This window comes from Microtus ochrogaster, unplaced genomic scaffold, assembly GCF_000317375.1.
Source record: "Microtus ochrogaster isolate Prairie Vole_2 unplaced genomic scaffold, MicOch1.0 UNK44, whole genome shotgun sequence".
In the NCBI taxonomy this organism is placed as follows: domain Eukaryota; kingdom Metazoa; phylum Chordata; class Mammalia; order Rodentia; family Cricetidae; genus Microtus; species Microtus ochrogaster.
Window position 1 is genome coordinate 2101418 of NW_004949142.1, and position 20732 is coordinate 2122149.

General features: G+C 44.0%; 1 protein-coding gene across 5 annotated transcripts in view; it reads left to right on the forward strand.

Annotated features, from left to right (window-relative positions):
* Window positions 1–10931: 10931 nt before the first annotated feature.
* Window positions 10932–20732, forward strand: part of Gpatch8 (G-patch domain containing 8) — a 73911-nt gene continuing 64110 nt past the window's right edge. For all 5 annotated transcript variants that reach the window (XM_013354433.2, XM_013354434.2, XM_005369103.3 and 2 more), the window contains exon 1: window positions 10932–11140. Coding sequence is in view for 1 of the 5 variants with exons in the window: in XM_005369102.3 (XP_005369159.1) it covers window positions 11096–11140 (45 nt within the window). In the remaining 4 variants the exon portion in view is untranslated. The remainder of the gene's footprint in view (window positions 11141–20732) is intronic.

The window sequence follows — 20732 nt, forward strand, 5'->3', positions numbered from 1 at the left end:
TCCAAAGGTCCTGAGTTCAATTCCCAGCAACCACATGGTGGCTCACAACCATCTGTAAAGAGGTCTGGCGCCCTCTTCTGGCCCTCAGGCATACACACAGAATATTGTATATATAATAAATAAATAAATATTTTTAAAAAACTTTAATTTTTTAAATTTAAATTTATTTATTTATTTTGTATATGATATTCTATCTGTGTGTATGCCTACAGGTAGATCTCTGGGAGTTCGAGACCAGCCTGGTCTACAGAGTGAGTTCCAGGCTCTAAAACTACACAGAGAAACCCTATCTCAGGAAAAAAATAAAAGTGTTTTCTTTTGAAAATAACCTTGTCACTGTGTGACCTTAGACCTGTCCCGTAACTCCTCTGCTCCTCACCAGCCTCACCTATTAAATGGGCCTGAAACCTCTCAGAGTCATTGGAGAGGACGAAGTCAAGTGCTTGCCACTCTGTGTGTGTCCAATAAAGGTTAACTCTCTTTGCAAGTTGGTAATCTTGGTCCCAAACAACTGTCTGAAGAAGAATTGAGAGAAGCGATCTTTTGTCTTCAGGCAGAGCGAAGCAAGAGTAGTCTCGACAGAGTGTGGATTTTGTTTGGAGGAGCTGAACTGGGATAAAGATGGCTGCGGGTGGCCAGAAGGCTAAGAAGAGGTTGTTGCTGTGGAATTTGGAACAGTAAAAGAACAGCAAAAAGCCGATGATTCACTACTGGAATGAAGCTTCTAGGATTTAAAAAAAAAAGGGGGGGGGGATCCAGAGGGCTAGGAACTGGAGCCATTTCATCGCAGAGCAAGCGAGGGTGATGTTCACATTGCAGCAAGCTGCGTGACTGCTGCGAGGTTTGCTGAGTGCTTGGAGAAAGGCGTTAGTTGGGACAAAGGGTCTGACGGGAGCGCAGCCAAAAAGCCCCAGTGGGTACCCTCCCTCCAGCCCTCCCTCTACTTGCCTTGCTAAGGGGGTCGAGGGCGGGGTGAGAATTGCATTTTGAGGTCACAGCGCCCTCTGCTGGACCACGGCTCTAGCAGGCAGCAGCAAGCGTGACCCTACCGGGTGACTTGGGAAGTGGGTGAGCTGAGGAAGTTTCTTCCCATTTCACTCTCTTAGGAAGATCGCGTTCTTAGAATTTTTTGGTAAGAATGCACTAAGTAATAGCCGGGCATGGTGATGCACGCCTGTGACCCCCAGGGAGGCAGGAGGCTACATTGTGAAGAGACCTCCAAAAAAAAAAGTATATAAAATGAGCAATCCATAAAATTTGTTCATCAGTTGGTTACCTTTTGTTTACTCACAGTTGGTGTAAATAAATACATGTTAGAGGCAGGCAGATTTCTGTGAGTTCGAGGCCAGCCTGGTCTGCACAGCGCCATCCACGACAGGCTCCAAAGCTACAGAGAAATCCTGTCTCGAAAATACACACACACACACACACACACACACACACACACACGAAATAAATGCATGATGTATGACATGCACCCTTCCCTCACAGCACTCTGGAATTATGGTGCTGTAAGTTAAAACAAACAATCGAAGCTGAGCCAGGCAGTGGTGGCACACGCCTTTAATCCCAGCACTCAGGAGGCAAGAGTAAGTGGATCTCTGTGAGTTCGAGGCCAGCCTGGACTACAAGAGCTAGTTCCAGGACAGGCTCCAAAGCTACAGAAAAATTCTGTCAAAAAAAAAAAAAATCGAAGCTGAAACCTACAGCGCCAGGTACTGTCTATTATTTTACATCCAGGAAACTGAGGGACATATTTAGGTCACCTGCTTAAAGTCACACAATTAGAAGAGCCAGAATAGACTGAGCATTATTGAACCACCCAGGAGGGACTTACTGTTTCTTTAAAATGTTCACACCTGGTCCAGCAAGATGGATCTCTGTGATGAAGGGAGTGGACTCCTGAACCTGTCCGCCACACTTATGCTGTGGTATGTGGGTGCCTGAAATCAAACTCATGCATCATATATACATGCCGCATGGCGAGAAATAAAATTTCTAAAAAGGTTAAAAATATATTTAAGGGACCCAAGAGATGGCTCAGCACGTAAAGGAGCCTGTGGCTAACCCTAATGACCTGAGTTTAATCTCTGGCACCCAGTTGTTGAAGGGAATTCTCAAAACAGCTGTGAAAACTAGCTCCTGAATGTTGTCCTCTGACCTCCACACATGTGCTTACCTACATACATGAAATATATATGTATATATACATATAGGTATACATGACTACACACACACACACACACATATATATTTAAGCACATTCTCTCTTACCTGAGGTAGCGTGGATCCTGCCCCATCCCGTTCAAGTCCGTCCGTTCCCTATCCCCTACCCTGACCCCACAAGACAGGGTTTCTCTGTATAATAGCCCTGGCTGTTCTAGAACATTGGGGTTTTTTTTTTATTACATTGTGTGTGTGTCTGTGTGTCTCTGTGTGTTGGTGTTTGTGTTGGTGTGTTTGTGTCTGTGTGTGTATGTGTGTTGGTTTGTGTGTGTGTGTCTGTGTGTGTTGGTGTGTGTGTCTGTGTGTATTGGTGTGTATGTTGGTGTATGTGTATATGTGTTGGTGTGTGTGTCTGTGTGTTGGGGTGTATGTCTGTGTGTTGGGGTGTGTGTGTCTGTGTGTTGGTGTGTGTGTATGTGTGTTGGTGTGTGTGTATGTGTGTTGGTGTGTGTGTGTATGTGTGTTGGTGTGTGTGTGTCTGTGTTGGTATGTGTATGTGTTTTGGTGTGTGTGTGTCAGTGTGTGTGTCTGCGTGTTGGGGTGTGTGTGTCTGTGTGTTGGTGTGTGTGTCTGCATGTTAGGGTGTCTGTGTGTTGGGGTGTGTGTGTCTGTGTGTTGGGGTGTGTGTGTCTGTGTGTTGGGGTGTGTCTGTGTGTTGGTGTGTGTATGTGTGTTGGTGTGTGTGTCAGTGTGTGTTGGTGTGATGCTCTCCCGGATCAGCCTTTGAGCTGCTAACCATCCAACCATTTATCAGGCCCCAAGCTTCTCTCTTAATGAGTGAGATCCTAAGGGTAGCACCGGAGGTTCCTTGGGTGGTACAGTAAAAACTGGAGCCACCAGGATTGTACAAGGAGTTAAGGACACAGTTTTTTTTTCTGCAAATGGCTTTGGTGAGATTCTTAGAGAACTGAGGGTTCACAGCTGAGAAAGGAGAAGGACATTAAGCAAACATTTTTAGTTTTGGCTTTGAGACAAGGTCTCTCTATCTAGTCACGGCTTTCCTAGAACTCTCTAGTAGTCGAGGTTGGCCTTGAATTCACAGAGATCCACCTGCCTCTGCCTCCCAAGTGCTGGGATTAAAGGTGTGAGCAATGAGGCCTGGCTGGCATTAGGTAAACATTAATAAACTGGAATTCTTCATTCACAGCCCCTGAGAGGCTTCAATTGGACTTCGGAGTGAGGGAGTATTCTGCTTTTCCAAGTTACCATAATTCCTAGTATTTTTATGCTGCCCTAGACCACCCGCAGGAGAGTGTGGGTCTCAGACAGTGATAGCTCAGTGACGGGCAGGACCACACCTTGGCCAGAACTGCTTTGTAATACAGACCTCTTGCCCTCCATCTAAACTTAAAGCATGCCAGAACCAGGATGGTGGACTTGGCAGGTGTTGAATCTCTTTGTTCCTCTTCCTGTGTGACCACATTGAATTTGTCTCCCTCCTTTTTTTTTAGTATATATTTTTTAAAATATTTATTTATTATGCATACAATATTCTGTCTGTGTGTATACCTGCAGGCCAGAAGAGGGCACCAGACTCCATTACAGATGGCTGTGAGCCACCATGTGGTTGCTGGGAATTGAACTCAGGACCTTTGGAAGATTAGGCAATGCTCTTAACCTCTGAGCCATCTCTCCAGCCCCTCCCTTTTTTTCTTCTAACTCTGATTTGTCTCTGTGGTCAGTGTGATAATGACCAAACCTAGCTTGTTGTTATCAGAAGAAGGTTCCAGATGAATATGTAATGTGTTCTTTTTCCTGGAAAAGAAACAAGGAGGCCACAGGAGGTGATGGGTGACCAGGATAGACCTTCTTGTAGCTATCAGTACAGTGTCCAAGGAGGCTGTGCTGGCTAATTTTTCTTTCTTTCATTTTTTTGGGGGGGTGGGGGTCCAAAACAGGATAGATCTGGCTGTCTTGGAACTCACTATGTAGACCAGGCTGGCCTTGAACTCACAGAGATGCTTCTGCTTCTACCTCACCTGCTGGGGTTAGAGGTATGGGACACCACTGTCAGGCATTTTTTTTTTTTTTAAATTTGACACAAGCTAGGGTCATCTGGGAAGGTCCCTTATTTGAGAAAATACCTCCATCACATTAGTCCATAGGAAAGACTGTGGGGGCGTTTTCTTGATAGATGATTGATGAGGGAAGGCCCAGCTTGCTGTGATGGTTCCACTCTGCACAGATGGTTCTGGGTTTTATAAGAAAGCAAGCTAAGCAAGCCCTAGGGAGCAAGCCAGTAAGCAGCACCCCTCCAAAGCCTCCGCATCAGTTCCTGGCTCCAAGTTCCTGCCTTGAGTTCTTACCCTGACTTCCTTTCATGAAGAAAGCGTAAACTGGAATGAACTCTTTCCTCCCCAAGTTGCTTTTGATGGTGGTGTTTATCACAGCAATAGAAACTCTTTAGAACAGAGCCCCAGGGGCACAATGGGATATACCCAGCCTCAGAGGAGGGAACTTGAAATCACTGTCTCTTTTTCTGCTCTCCAAGATAAGAAGAAAAACAAAGTTTGAAGTTCATAGATCTGTGAAATATTGTTGCTCCTCTCTCTGCAAAATAGTATGAAACTTGCCCTTTTGTTCTTTTGATTAAAAACTTTTTTAAAATGTGCATTGGTGTTTTGCCTACATGTATGTCCTTTTGAGGTGTCAGATGCCCTTGAGCTGGAGTTACAGACAGTTGTGAGCTGCCCTGTGTGGCCTGGGAATTGAACTGGGGTCCTCAGTAAGAGCAGCCAGTGCTCTTAACTGCTGAACCATCTTTCCAGCCCCTCAATTAAAAAGCAATCCAAAGCCGGGCGATGGTGGCGCATGCCTTTAATCCCAGCACTCGGGAGGCAGAGGCAGGCGGATCTCTGTGAGTTCGAGACCAGGCTGGTCTACAGAGCTAGTTCCAGGACAGGCTTCAAAGCCACAGAGAAACCCTGTCTCGGAAAAAAAAAAATCCAAAATTCTAAGTTCTTCCCAAATGTATTGCCCTTCAACTTTTTGTTTTGTTTTGTTTTAGATGGGTTTTTCACTTTGTATCCCAGGCTAGCCTGCCTGGAAGTCAATTTGTAGTTCAGACTAGCTTCAGACTCACAGCAATTCTCTTGCCTCAGTGGCAAGATTATAAATATTTGCCACCACACTTGATTTACTCAGGTTCTACTTTCTTTTCTTTTTTCTTTTATATGAATTTGTGCTTGAACTTCATGTATGTCTGTGTGAGTGTGCTGGAGCCCTGGATCTGGAGTCACAGACAAGTTGAGAGTGGCCATCTGGGTGTTGGGAATCAAACCCGGATCCTCTGAAAGAGCAATCAGAGCTTTTATCTGTTGAGTCATCTCTCCTGTCCCAGGTTCTACCTTCTTTTTAAAATTTTATTTAATTTAATATACATTGGTACATTTCCCTGCATTTATATCTGTGTGATCACCCAGAACTGCAGTTACAGATGGATGTGAGCTGCCATGTGGGTGCAGGGAATTGAACCCAAGTCTCTGGAAGAGCAACCACTGAGTCTTCGTCTACGTAGTGAGTTCCAGAAGAGTCAAACAGTGAGACTCTGTTTCAAAGGGGAAAAAAACACAACAACCTGGTCTACAAGAGCTAATTCCAGGTCAGGCTCCAAAGCTACAGTGAAACCCTGTCTTGGGAGAAAAAAAAAAAGATAATGAAAATGGGCCTGGTGATGCATGCCTGTGATCCTAGCATCGGGAAAGCTAAGGAATCTGAGGTCAGATGGGGTTAAAAGAGAACACAAGGCCAGTCTGGGCTACATAATGAGACTCTTGTCTCAGAAAAAACAAAAGCTCACAGTGTATCAATGTCAATCCAAAGAGGACTGAATATCAGCTGCCAGGAGTCCACAGTACCACAGTGGTATCCTGAAGAGATCCCACTAACAACTGCAGGAGTGGCAGAATCTGAGCTCTTATTTACTTGCTGATCCAGACAAGGTCTTACTATGCTTCAGAGGCTTTTCTGAAACTCACTAGATAGCCCGACCTGGCCTCTGACTTGCTGTAATACAACAGGCTTTTTTTGGGGGGGGGGGCACCAACTAGCTCTCAAATCATGACACGAAGACTTATTAGTTACTAACTCTCAAATCATGACACAAAGACTTCTTATTAGTTATGAATGGTCTTATCTTTACTATTATTTTAATCTGCTTCTCTTTATCCCCATTTTGCCTTGGGGATTTTTGATCTTTCTTTTCTGTACATCTTACCTCTCTACTGGCTGGCTGGCGGCTGCCTGGCTTCTGGCCCCGGGGGTGCCACCGTCTTTCTCCCTCATTCTCTATTCCTTCTCTCTTGAGCCCAGACTCCTACTTACTCTCTCTGCCCACCAGCTCCACCTGTCCTTCTCCTGCCTACCGATTGGCCATTCAGCTTTTCGTTAGACCATTCGGGTGCCTTAGGCAGGCAAGGTGAAACAGCAACACATCTTTACGTAGTTAAACAAATGCAGCACACCTTTGCATCCCTAACGAAGGCAGCAGAAGCAAATGTAACACACCTTCACGTAGCTAAGGTGATATTCTGCAACACAAATGTAGCGTATCTTTACATAGTTAAATATTGCACAACATTGTAATCCTCCTGTCTCAGCCTTCCTACTGGCTGAGACTCATCATTTTATAAGCATTGTTATAGTAAATGGTTCATACAAGAACCATCAGGGAATGACCAAAAACATCAGATAAAAGGTGGTTGAGGGGCTTGGTGTGTAGCTCAGTCAGTAGAGTGCTTGCCGGCATCACGGAGGCTCGAGTTTGGTTCCAAGCAAAACAGGTGTGGTAGAGTGTGCCTGTATTCCCAGATCTTGGGCAAGAAAATCGGAGGTTCAATATAAACTCACTACATAATGAGTTGGAGGCTAGCCTGGCATAGATGAGGGCCCCATCTCAAAAACGGTGGATTGAGAGATGGTTCATCAGTTAAGAGCCCTGGCTCCTTCCTCTTGCAGAGAATTCCAGGTTCAATTTCCAACCCCCACAGAGAGATTCACAGCTGTCTGCAGATTCAGGTCCATGGTATCTGACGCCTTCATCTGGCCTCCTCTGGCACCAGACATGAACATGATGCAGAGACATATATGCAGGCAAAGCACCTCCACACATAAAATAAAAGTAGATAAATCTTTAAAATAAAATGTCACTGTCAGGGCAGACATGGTGCTGCATGCCTGTAATCCAGTTGGGGGGAAAGGGGGAGACACCAAGAATTTAAGGTCATCCTCCCTTACATAGTGAATTTGATATCAAACTAGGCTACTGGAGAGCCTATTACAAAGCAAAAACATTAACATCAGGAAAGATAACCAAAGTCAACACAATAAAATGGTTTTTTTTTTCAAGATTTCTCAGTAGCTTTGGAGACTGACCTGAAACTCACTCTGTAGACTGTTTACTGGCCTTAAACTCACAAAGACCCACCTGTCTCTGCCTCCCGATTATTGGGATTAAAGGTGTGTGCCACTGCCTGGCCAGAATAAAATGTATGTCTGCATACTGTTGGGTAGCATTTCCCCCTAATATAAAACCTTTAATCCTTCAGGGAAACTCAATTCAGGAGTAAACAACTGAGAAGCTTCAGAAAGTTCCTGAAACTAATGAGATTCACAGGACCGCTCCCTCCCCAAGTGTATACAAGCAGTAAGGACTTGCCAATGAGGTGCATGCTAAGGCTGGGTCAGCTACCTAGAAGAGATTCAGATATGGCAAACCACTTGGAAGAAGTAGGGACAAGCTACGCTGTGAGCCAGTTGTACAGTGTGCTCCAAGCCCCCACCTTTAGTGAGTTGTCACCCTTGCTGGGTGGGCTTTGAGGATGAAACTGTCTTTGAGTCATTTCTCCTTCTGTAAGTAACCTGTCACCTACATTCCTGAAAGTAACCCTAATAAAACTCATGTGTTCGCTGAGTTGGAGCTGAGTTGGACTTTGACACCATCTGTACTTTAGTCTGTACTCAGTTCTTTATCTGGGATAAATAGATGATTATTCTCCTGAGGAAGAAAGTCACACAATGTGTACTGCAGGGCTGCAGTGCCTCTGGAGGCCAGAAGAGGGCATCAGAGCCCCTGGAACGGGAAATACATGCCATGTGGTGCTGAGATGCCATGGGAGTGCTGGGAACCAAACCTGGGTTCCTCTGTAAGACCAGAAAGTGTTCTTTACTGCTGAACCATCTCTCCAGCCTCCAGGATTTCTTCTTAGTCTTCAAATATTCATTCTGAATGGGTTTTCCAGAATGATGGATTTTCCATGGGGTATTTGGGCAGGAACAAGAGAAATCTGACTCTCTGACTAGAATATTAGTGTGGTGATTTGAATAAAAACGGTTCCCATAGGCTCAGATATTTGTACACTTAGTCCACAGTGAGTGGAACTGTTTGAAAGGATTAGAAGGATTAGGAGGTGTGACCTTGTCAGAGGGAATGTGTCACTGAGGGTGGCTTTGAGGTTTCAAAAACCCATGCCATGGCCGGGCGGTGGTGGCGCACGCCTTTAATCCCAGCACTCGGGAGGCAGAGGCAGGCGGATCTCTGTGAGTTCGAGACTAGCCCGGTTTCAGAGCTAGTTCCAGGACAGGCTCCAAAACCACAGAGAAACCCTGTCTCAAAAAACCAAAAAAAAAAAAAAAACCATGCCATGGCCTGGTCCAGTGTCAGTCTCAGCTTCTCTCTCTCTGGCTGTGGATCAGGATGTAGCTCTCAGCTACTGCCATGCTCCCTGCCCTGATGATAATGGCCTAAACTTTTGAAACTGTAAGGCAGCCCCCCCCCAATTAAACACTTTCTAAAAGCTACCTCGGCTATGGTGTCTCTTCCCAGCAACAGAATGGTGGCTAAGACAGCTGGTTCTTCACCAGCTCCTCTCCTCTCAGCGAATTAGCTCCTTCTTGGTTCGGCTAGCATGTTAAGGTCCAGAATCTGGTTAGCATTGCTAGAGAAAGCCTCCAGCTGCTGTCTGAACTGAGAAAATGACTTAGGATCCAACTGCTCTCTAGACTGGCTTGGGCCTAGTCCTTGTGTGTTCAACTTTGCCCACAGCTGCACCTTCCCTGGTACCAGAAGCAGGCCCTTGAGGCCTGCTAGCCAGACCAGGGAGAGCTCCAGGTTTAATGAGAGACCAGGACTTAAAAAATAAGGGGGCGGGAGCTGGAAAGATGGCTCAGTTGTTAAGAGCACTGGTTGTTCTTCCAGAGACCCTGAATTCAATTCCTGGCAACCATTTGATGGCTCACAACCATCTATAATGAGATCCAGTGCCCTCTCCTGTCATGCAGCTACACATAAAGGCACTGTATACATAATAAATAAACAAATCTTAAAAAAATAAAGTGGTGAGGGCTGGAGAGACGACTCAGTTGTTAAAAGCACTTGCCTTTATAGAAGACCAGGGTTCAGATTCCAGCACCCTCATGGTAGTTCACAACTACTTGTAACTCCAGTTCCAGGAAATCTGATGCCCTCTTCCGACTGCCCTAGACATCAAGAGCATACAAGGTACACATATATACGTACATACAGGTGAAATAGTCACACATAAAGTAAAATGAGTAAGTCTAATAAAATTAAATAAGCTTCCCGCTCCAGGAGAACATTAAGAAAATAGGAGCTGGAGAGATGGCTAAGTAGTTAAAAGCTCTTCTCTTGTAGAGGGGTTCATTTCCAACACCCACATGGTGGCTCATAACTGTCTGTAACTCTAGTTTCAGGGGATCCAACAGTTCATACATGAGCCCCAAACACATATTGAAGGAAGAATAAGAAAAAAATTCAAGTTCTTTGTAGACATGCAATGTTGTGAATTCCTTGTTATGCCTTGATTTACACATAGTTTTAAGATAGGTTGTCCTTTTCATTAAAGCTTCCCCCTGCCCCACTGTTTCCCATAGATTTTTTTGTTTGTTTTTTGAGATGGGTTTCTCTGTGTAGCTTTGGAACCTATCCTGGAACTCGCTCTGTAGACCAGGCTGGTTTCAAACCGCCTCTGCTTCCCGAGTGCTGAGATTAAAGGTGTGCGCCACCACCGCCCGGCCATCACTTAGATTTTGTTGAGGCAATGTCTTGTTTAGCCCAGGCTAGCTTCGAACTCCCTAAGCAGCCAAGGATGAGTTTGAACTCCAGATCTTTCTCAGCCTCAATCGTGGCTGTACCTAGTTTTAGTCTTTGACACTCGCTAATAATTACAACTATTAAGTCATTTTTCTAGTTATCTGACTTCCTGCCTGGAATGGAAGCCCGATGAGAAGAGAGATTTTGTTTTCCTACGTCTCAAGTAATCCTATTATGTGTCAATTTAATGGGAGGCGAGCCTCGGCTACCTAGCGAGCTGGAGTCCAGCCTGGACTATACAGGAAACCCTGTCCAAAACCGACAAAAACACAAGAACTCTGGCTCTCTAAAGTCCTATCTCATGCTACTGTATACTATTATTTGCCAAATACCGGATGGGCTTGACCAGAAACAAGAGCAGAAGAAAGAAAGACCATTAAACACCATAAGTGAGCCAGCAGACACTCCCCAAAGCACGTCCTGGCCCGCTGATGTTTCCCCCCCCTCCGGAAGCGCTTGGGGCGCTCCGGCGCGAGTGCGCATGTGCGGCCCGCCAGGGTCGCTCCGGGCCGTGCGCGAAGCCGGGCGGTGAGCGAAGGTTCCGCCTCCGGGCCCGCAGAGCGCTTGCGCCTTCGGAATTCCCGTCAGGACGGTTCTTGCTCCCTCCCTTCCTCCCTCCCTCCCAGTGGCCCCCCCTCCGCCAGCTGCGCGCGCCCGGTGGGCGTGGGAGGAGGCGTGGAAGAAGGGAGGGGGCGGGTGTCGCGGGAGGGAAGGAGCGAACCGGAGAGCCTCGTCCTGAGGAGGAGTGAAGGCGGCAAAATGGCGGACCGCTTCTCCCGCTTCAACGAGGACAGAGACTTTCAGGTAAACACGGGCGTCGCCGAGGACCCCCGCAGGGCTCGCGGCGGGCCCGGGGCCGCCTTCCTCCCGGCCTTTTGGCTCTCCGTCCCTCTGCGCTCTGCTCCGCCTTGCACACCGCCTCCCTTTTCCGCCGCTGGTTTCTCCAGGGGCCTCCGAGCCCGATATGAGGGAGGCCGCGTCTCCGGCTTCGCCCCCATTCGCTTCGCCCCTTTCGCGCGGGCTTCCTCCTAGGTGGCCCTGGCTTTGGGCTTCCCGGCTGGGTGCTTTGTTGGGGCTGCGCTTTGCTTGGCTCGGGGGCCTGTGCAGGCGCCGGGCAGGCCCTCGGGACAGGGCTGGGCTGGGGAAGGCTTGGGGCCAGTGGTTTCCAGGCCAGGGCTTCCGAACCCTTGGCTTTTTGCTCGCCCCGATCGTCTTGGGAATTTTCTTTCCTTTTTCCTCATTGTGATAAACAAACCCTTTGTCGTCTATCTAACACGTCCTTGCCCTGGAAAAGCGTACCCGTACTTATCAGACGCCTTTTTGTTTAGGCGAGCATTGAGCTTTCTCTGGGCATAAATACTGCTGTTGTTTTCAGGCCGTTAATTGGGCTTGGAAAGTAGTAAGGTATTAGGACTGTGGACTGGTGTAAACTTAACTTCGCATCCTACCAAGATTTGTGAGTATAATAATGGCCTTTCCGAGCGTGAGATAACTCGTGCCTAAACCTTGATTTTTCTTTCCTCATCTGCAAATGTTGATCTGGAAAGGATGTCCTTGCGAAGGCAGGCCTTGGGGGGGAGGAGGGCGGGGGAGAGGAAACCATGGCTGAATTAGGATAATTCGTCTTTTAGCTGTTGAAATTGTTACTGCAGAAATAATTGGAACTATAAAGGATTTAGTGGCCTTTGGCTGTTCTAGGTAAAATGCATCCTCAGAGTCGCAAATCGCTGCATTACTACCGCATCTCCTGGCAACAGCAATTTGGGTCAAAGGATGAGCCTCAGAACTCAAGTCCCCCCCCCCCCCTTTTTTAAATTATTCAAAGCAACACGGAAATACTGTAGCTCGGTGTCAGAAGGCAGTTTGAAGGGTTTAAATTCTTGGAGATGCTTGGGTTGGTAAATAGACAAAACAATTGAACAGTTTTAAGTCGACACTATTTGACAGTCCTGTGTGTAGAACGCCATGAGAAGTTTTGCAGCACTAAGGAATTGGGGGGGTTGATGAGAAACCCTTGCGGTCATGTGCCTGCTGTGTAGGCCGCTGCTCACAGCTCTCCAGGGGTTTTTAGAACGCTGCGCAGATCCACAGAAGTTTGAGTAACCAGAAGTTTTTGTCTGTTTGTTTTAAATAGCAAACCCTATAGCAGGTGCAGACCACATGAGCTTATTAATTTTATTAAATTAAAGTCTTTTAAAGAGACACACAAACTGATGATGAAAACCTTTGGATGCTTTTCAGAGAATTCAAGGTGACCTAATAAAATTGAAACCAGACAGTGCGGATAGTTAAAGTTTTGAGGAAAAAATGGTCCTCAACTATTTCAACAGGCTCAAACAGAATTTCGAGTGAAGATTTTGAGAAATGGATATCAGGATGTGAGTGCTGTCATTTAGAAACTGAGTGGGGACCCTGTTTGATGCTTTAGCTGAGTTAATAGAAAATCTTAATTTTATGGGCCAATGAGATGGCTCAGGGGGTAAAAAAAAAACCCTTGCCCCACAGGCCTGACAACCTCAGTTTGATCCCTGAAAGGTGGAAGGAGAGACTGACTCCAAGAAGATGTCTTCTGACCCCCGTGTGTGTCTTCTCACATGATAAACACAAAAGATATTAATAAATTTAATTTAAAAAATCACAAAACACCTGATTTTAGATGGTTGAAAAAAGAAGAGGAAATTGAAAATAAGTTTTAAAAATAGTATCTATGGAGGTGATTCAGGGACTTAAGGCATTTACCATCAAGTCTCATGACCTGAGTTAGATTCTTGGGATCCACAAGTGGAAGGAAAGAACCAAATCAGGTCCTGAAAGTTGTCCTCTGATACCCCATGAAATAAATATAATAAAACCTTTTTCAAATCAAAATCTGACATGTCATAGTTCTTTGTTACCACATACATTTTTAGATGTCATCTTTACTTGCTCCGACATAACCCACTTAAAATTTTGAATGTCCTGGCATTTGCATAGAGAATATTGAAAATCGAAGAAAAAAATTTTGAAGCCATGTCTTACATATACCACACAGCCTTAAATCTGCAGTATAGCCAGAATGACCATCATTTGTGATTCCCTCCTGCCTCAGCAATGCTGGGATACAGGTGTTCTCTTCTACACCCAGAATTAATTTTTAAAATTTATTTTATGTATATGAATGCTCTATCTGCATTTACAACTTTATGCTAGAAGAGGGCATCAGATCCCACTAGAGATGGCTGTGAGCCACCACGTGGTTTCTGGGAATTGAACTCAGGACCTCTAGAAGAGCAGCCAGTGCTCTTAACCTCTGAGCCCTCTCTCCAATTCCACACCCAGGGTTTGTGCGTAGTACTTAGGCAAGCACTTCACCCACTGAGCTAAATCACCAGTTTGCAAATAGAATTCTTTTTATTTTTTAATTACTATTTATCTATTTATTTATGTTTGTGTGTATATGTGTAGCAGGTGTATATGTGTAGCAGGTTCTCAACTACTGAGTTAAATTCCCAGACTCTTATGTAAATTATCATGCTATTATTTCTTAAAAAATCCTTTAAAAATACTTAAGGGTGGGCTGGAGAGATGGCTCAGAGGTTAAAAGCACTGGCTGTTCTTCCAGAGGTCCTGAGTTCAATTCCCAGCAACCACATGGTGGCTCACAACCATCTTTAATGAGATCTCGTGTCCTCTTCTGGCCTGCAGGCAAACATGCAGGCAGAACACTGTATACGTAATAAATAAAATCTTATTAAAAAAATACTTAAGGGCAAAGGCAGATTAATCTTAAGTTTGAGGCCAGCCTGGTCTACAGAACACAGAGAAACTCTGTCTTGAACCCCTCCCCCCCCCAAAAAAAACCCAATATCCCCCAGAAAACTAAGGGCTGGGGATATAATAAACTCAGTCAGTGGTAGAGTACTTCCCTAATATGTGATGGGCCCTGGATTTGACTCTTGTTACTATTATTACTACCATAGTACTAATAAAATGAGAATAGTCAGTATATTTATCTCTAGATGTTTTAATAAAAGAAAAAAACATTGATCTACTGTCAGTAATGTCCTTTGGTTTAAAGCCATTGAAGAGGGAATGAAACATAGTAAGATGCTCTGTGAGTAAATGCGGCCTCCTTTGAAGGGTTTAAGGATTTGAGCATAATAGTGAAACTTTATATGTCTACCATTGGGAGGCAGAGGTAGGAAGATTGTGAGTTTGAGATCAACCAGGAATACATAACAAGACCCTGTCTAAAGAAAGAAGAAGAAGCCAGGCAGTGGTGGCGCACGCCTTTAGTCCCAGCACTTGGGAGGCAGAGACTGGTGGATCTTTGAGTTCGAGACCAGCGTGGTCTACAGAGGGAGTTCCAGGACAGGCTCCAAAGCTACACAGAGAAAGCCTGTCTCAAAACAAAAAAACAAAACAAAACAAACAAATATATAGAAATTGGAAAAGCCAATCTATATTCAAGCCCTATGATGTAGTGTGTATTAACCAAGTTACAGAACTGTCTATGCCATAATTATTTCATTTAAATAATGAGACCAGGCTGGCCTCAAACTCACAGAGATCTGCCTGCCTCTGAGTGCTGGGATTAAAGGCATGTGCCACTGCCTAGCACAATTTTTTTTGTTAAAGAGATTTATTTATTATGTATATAGTATTCTGCCTGCAGCCAGGGCTCTTAACCTCTGAGCCATCCCTCTGGCCCCCAATTTTTATTTTTTAAAAATGTCTATATGAATTATTTGTGAGAGGTTCATGTTTGTGAGTGCAGTGCCTGTGGGAGCCAGAAGAGGACATCAGATCCTGTGAAGGTGGCCTTAGAGGCAGTTCTGAGCTGCCTCACATTGGGTGCTAGGAGCTAAATTTGCAAGAATTATATGTTCTTAACTACCAAGCCATCTCTCTAACTCCTAGATTGGCTTTTTAATTACATATTGGTGTGGTGGGGAGCGTGTATGTGGGCATGACACAGTGCATATAGAGTCAGTTATCTCCTTCCACCTTTCTAAGGACTTTTGGTATTGAACTTCGGTAATCAGGCTTTACCTGCTGAACCATCTTGTGCCTGACATTACTCCTGAACCTGTATTCAATATCATCTTTTCCACTAGTGGTTTTATCTACTTATTATTCATCTGTATTTATTTGTTTATTTTAAAGATAGGGGCTGATCACATTGCCCAGGCTGGCTTCAAATCTATTTATTTATTTGTTTGTTTGTTTGTTTGTTTATTTTGGGTTTTTCGAGACAGGGTTTCTCTGTGGTTTTGGAGCCTGTCCTGGAACTAGCTCTTGTAGACCAGGCTGGTCTCGAACTCACAGAGATCCGCCTGCCTCTGCCTCCCAAGTGCTGGGATTAAAGGCGTGCGCCACCACCACCTGGCTGGCTTCAAATTTATTAGCTGAGTCTCATTGAACTTATTGAACTCCCTCTCTACCTGACAAATGCTGGGATTATAGGCACGCACCACCATGCCAGTTGTACTGCAGTTCCTGATTGAACCTTGGGCCTTGTGTGCACAAGACTAATGCTACCAGCTGAACCATATCTCTAGCCTGAATTTTATAATTTACGCAAGTGTAATTGAATCATCAGTTATGGAAGGTAGACTTATAGGTCATACAAATAATGTGACCTTTTAGACAGGCGATACAATTACTGTTCAGGTATGTATCTTTTCTTTCAAGGGTTTCTAGGAAGACTTCTGACTGTGATAAGTTCCACTGTCATAAAAGATACATTATAATATTTCAGGGTTTTTGTTTGTTTGTTTGTTTTGGTTTTTGACACTAGGCTTCTCTGTAGCTTTGGAGCCTGTCCTAGAACTCTCTGTAGACAAGGTCGGCCTCGAACTCCGTCCTGTCTCTGCTGGGATCAAAGGTGTGTGTTACCACCACCTGGCAGGATTTTTGCTGTTTTGTTTCTCTCTCAGGGCCAGAGTCTCAGGTAGCTCAGACGCCTCAAATTCGCAATCCTCCTGCCTCTGCCACTAGAGCACTGGTGGTTTGCAAATGGTAAGCATTCACCACTACGCCCAGCCGTCTTTATTTGACTTTCTATTTTGAGATGGGGTCTTACCAAATTTCCTAGGCTGGCCTTTAATTACTCTGTTGTCTAGGCGGCTCCTATTTGAATTTACAGTCCTCCTACCCCAGGCTCCAAATTACTGGGATTGCAGGCCTGCACTACTAGGCCTGGCTTTTTAGGTGGACAGTGGTGGGGACTGAGTTACACTTGTAGCTTTTCAAAATGGCATTTTATCTCTGGAAACCTTTGTAATCTAGACTGACTTTTGTTTGTCTAATAGAGCTTTGATGACTCCTTTAGAATCTGACCACCGTTTCTGAGTGAGACATCACCTCTTACTGCATTTACTAAATAAGACATTTGTTCATATAATTAATGAATTGTATATATAATTAACAAAAATATATAATGTAATTTATGCTAAGATAACATTTTGGGTTTTGGATTCATTAAAGTAAGTTTTAGCTGTACTTACTACGAAGCTGTAAAGTCCTGTTAAGGTTAGCATTTTGTGGTTGTGCAGCTTTTAATGGTGATGCATCTAGATGCTAGAGAGGAAATACTCTTTAGTATTTATATCTGACAGGACTGATGGATTTTGGTATGTGCATTGATGTTTAATGAAAAAAGATTATAACCATAGGTGTGCTCAGCTACAGAAACAAATACCTCTTTAAGTCAGGGCCTTACCTTTTAGTCTGTCCTTGTCTGAAACTCATAGTTCTCCCCAGGTATTGGGATTGCATGCAGGCATGAGCCACCACATCTGGCTCAGGCTGTTTCTTTTTTGTTTGTTGTTCTCTTTGAGACAGGGTTTCTCTGTGTAACAGGTCTGGTTGTCCTGATCTCACTTTGTAAAACACACTGGCCTTGAACTCACAGAGATCTGCCTCCTGAGTGCTGGGATTAAAGATGTGTACCACCACGACCACTGGGTTGTTTTCAAGGTTTTTAGAGGCAGGGTTTCACTGTGTAGCCTTGACTGGCCTGGAACTAACTCATTGAGATGTGCCTGCCTCTACGTCTAGTGGTGGGTTAAAGGCATACATCACTAGGCTTGGTGATAATAATTTTTATTTTAAATAAAAAATCCATGTGAGAAATTATTACTAACTGCCCACAATATCCTGATTTTTTTTAAAGATTTATTTATTATGTATACAACATTCTGCCTCCATGTATGCCCGCAAGCCAGAGGGGGGCGCCAGATCTCATTACAGATGGTTGTGAGCCACCATGTGTTTGCTGGGACTTGAACTCTGGACCTCTGGAAGAGCAGCCAGTGCTCTTTTCCTCTGAGCCATCTCTCCGGCCCCCTCCTGATGTTTTCTTTAAAAAAATGTATTTATTTTACTTTATGTGTATGGGCATTTTGCCTGCATGTATTATTTGAGGAAGCTATTTTTCCTCTGTTTACATTTATTACATCTGTTTGTGTGTGTGTATATTTGTGGGCACCCAGGTGCCATGTTGGGTGTATGGAGGTCAGAGAACAATTTGTGAAAGTTCTCTCCACTAGGTTGGTCTCAGGGATCAGATTCACATAGCAACAAGGGCCTTGCTGAGCCATCTTGTCAGTGCTTGATTTTGGATTTTCCTAGGAACTGGACATAATCTGGCACTGTATTTCAGTTTGGCCGGTATTTGTGTGTCTCTCATTCTGTAGCGAGTTGAACTGAGACTGCTGAGACCATTAGAAAAAAAAACATAGAAGTTCTTTTGTCAGTGGCCCTGGCTGATTCAGTACTAGGGGGTAGGAGCAGGGCCTAGACACCCCTCCCCCCCACCTTCTTAGTGCTGGCCTTAGAGGTGAAGGGGCCTGGTGTTTACTGAGCAGACCTAGCCTGGGTGCTCTTCTCGGCCTACGGTGGGGACATATAATGATCATTATAAAAATGTAACATTTCGGCCGGGCGATGGTGGCGCACGCCTTTAATCCCAGCACTTGGGAGGCAGAAGCAGGCGGATCTCTGTGAGTTCGAGACCAGCCTGGTCTGTAGAGCTAGTTCCAGGACAGGCTCCAAAGCTACAGAGAAACCCTGTCTCGAAAATCAAAAAAAAAAAAAAAAGTAACATTTACTCAAAGACTTTCTAGAATCTGTTTACATGATCATAGTGTTAAATAAATAGCAGTAAGAAAGCCATCTGTTACTTTTATGTAGTATGTTTATAGGATTCCTTTTAGGGCCCCTTTTCTCTCTTTCCCTCCTCTTATATTGGGAATCAAAACTCAGGGGCTTGATCATGCTATACAAGTATTCTGCCATTGAGTTGTACCCCTGGAATCTTTTATATGCCATCTGTGCTAACAGGATGGGACTTTCAGAAGAGTTTTACTTGAAAAGAGGTTCATAGTTTTAAAATATTTAGGTCACAGAAATAGGTTTTATATGTATGTGTGTGTGGGCATGTGTCTAATACTATGAAATAAAGTTGCTATTTTAATGCAAATGTGCAAGAGATAATAAATAGATTTTATTCTTGTTTTTGTCTTTTTTCCTTTCAATTGGAAGAAATGCATAAGCTAAAAAAAATGTCAGCTATGCTTGGGATACTAAAACTTAGATCATTACCATTCATATTCCCAAAGTATGAGAGATGGAAAGGATTTGATTCAGGGATGAAACCAATAGTGACCCAAGGAAAATCAGCTGAAGGTTCCCTAGAAGTCATTAAAAAAGTAAAGGATGTGAGGCATGCTGGTGTCCCTGGTGTCTGACTATGTAATCTCAGTATTTAGGACGCTGAGGCAGTCCTGTTGAGTGTTCAAGGCAAGTGGACTTTTTTTGTTTGTTTGTTTTTGTTTTTCTATTTGATTTTTCAAGGCAGGGTTTCTTTGTGTAGCCCTGGCTGTCCTAGAACTTGCTCTATAGACCAGGGTGACCCTAAACTTAGAGATCACCTGCCTCTGCTTCCTGAGTGCTGGAGTTAAAGGCCTGCAGCATCACCCAGCTTCTGTTAACTTTAAAATTGCAGTGTAAAATGATGCCATTAATATCCAGAATGCCCTGTGATCGGGCTGGGAAAAAATTGATTAATTAATAAAAAGAAAAATATCTAAAATGCCCAGTTTACTTTTTGTGTTTTTGAAATAGGGTTTATTTGTGTAGCTCAGGCTGTCCTAGAACTAGCTCTGTAGATCATGCTGGCCTTGAATTCATGAGTGCTGGGATTAAAAGTGTGTGTTATCATCAGCCAGCCTGGTTTTCTTTTTCAATGATAGTTTTTTCTATTTCCTCTTGATACATTTTTTTCAATAGTAAAATTTATTTATTTGGAATTTGTACAGAAGCCAGCAATAAAGTCTTATTATTTGGTGACAAAGGAGGATTGTGTTTGTTCATAGAGTAAATAGAGTAAAGCCTTGTATGGTTGTGTCTGCCTCATGCCACTTTTAAAAAATTTGAGGTTTAGCGGGATGTGGTGGCACATAAAATTAATCCTAGCTCTTAGAAAGCAAAGGCAGGTCCCCTGCCATGCAGGCAGCTAGGAGAGAATTTTTAACAACAGTCTTAGTCAGTTGTGTACCCTGTATGCAGCAACACGAACTGGGTTGTCAAGATAAACCTAGTGGTGTAAAGTTGGCATGTCCATTGTAGGAGGAAGCAATCACGTCCTGATTAAATCTGATGCCTGCTTCAGAAGAAAAAAAAAACAGAAAGCAAAGGCAGGTGGATCTTTGTAATCTGAGCCAGCCTGGTTTAATAATGAGACTGTTTCCAAAAAAAAAAAAAAAGAGAGAGAGACATTTATTATGTTTGTATGGATGGGTGTGGACTGTGAGTGCCACAGTGTACTTGTTGTGATAGTTCTCGCCTTTACCATGTGATTACAGGAATCACGTCCTCTCCGTTGTTTCTTTCTTCTCCCTTCCTCCCTTCATATATATATATATACATATACATACATACATATATGTGTGTATATATACATATATATATATATATCCCAGACTAGCTTTGAACTTGCTTTGAGCTGATGGTGACTTTGAATTTCTCATGCTCCACCTCCGAAGTGCTGGGATTGTTGGTGTATGCTACCATACTGGTCTGTGTGATGTTGGAGATTGAACCCAGAGCTCTGTGCATATTTGGCATTCTTTTCAAGTGAGCTATGCTTATACACCTGACATTACATGGCTTGAATTTAGAAGTCCCATTTGGGGTCAAGAAATAGCTCAGTGGTTAAAGGTGCTTGCCATCAAAAGCCTACTTCAATCTATAGGACCCACAGAGTAGAATGGGAGAACCAACTCATACAAGTTGATCTCTGACCTCCATAGGTGTGCTGTAACACAAATGTGCACATGTGTGCATACACACACACAAGAATGACTATAAATGTAATAGTAATAAAAAGCATTCTCTCTTTTTTTTTTTTTTT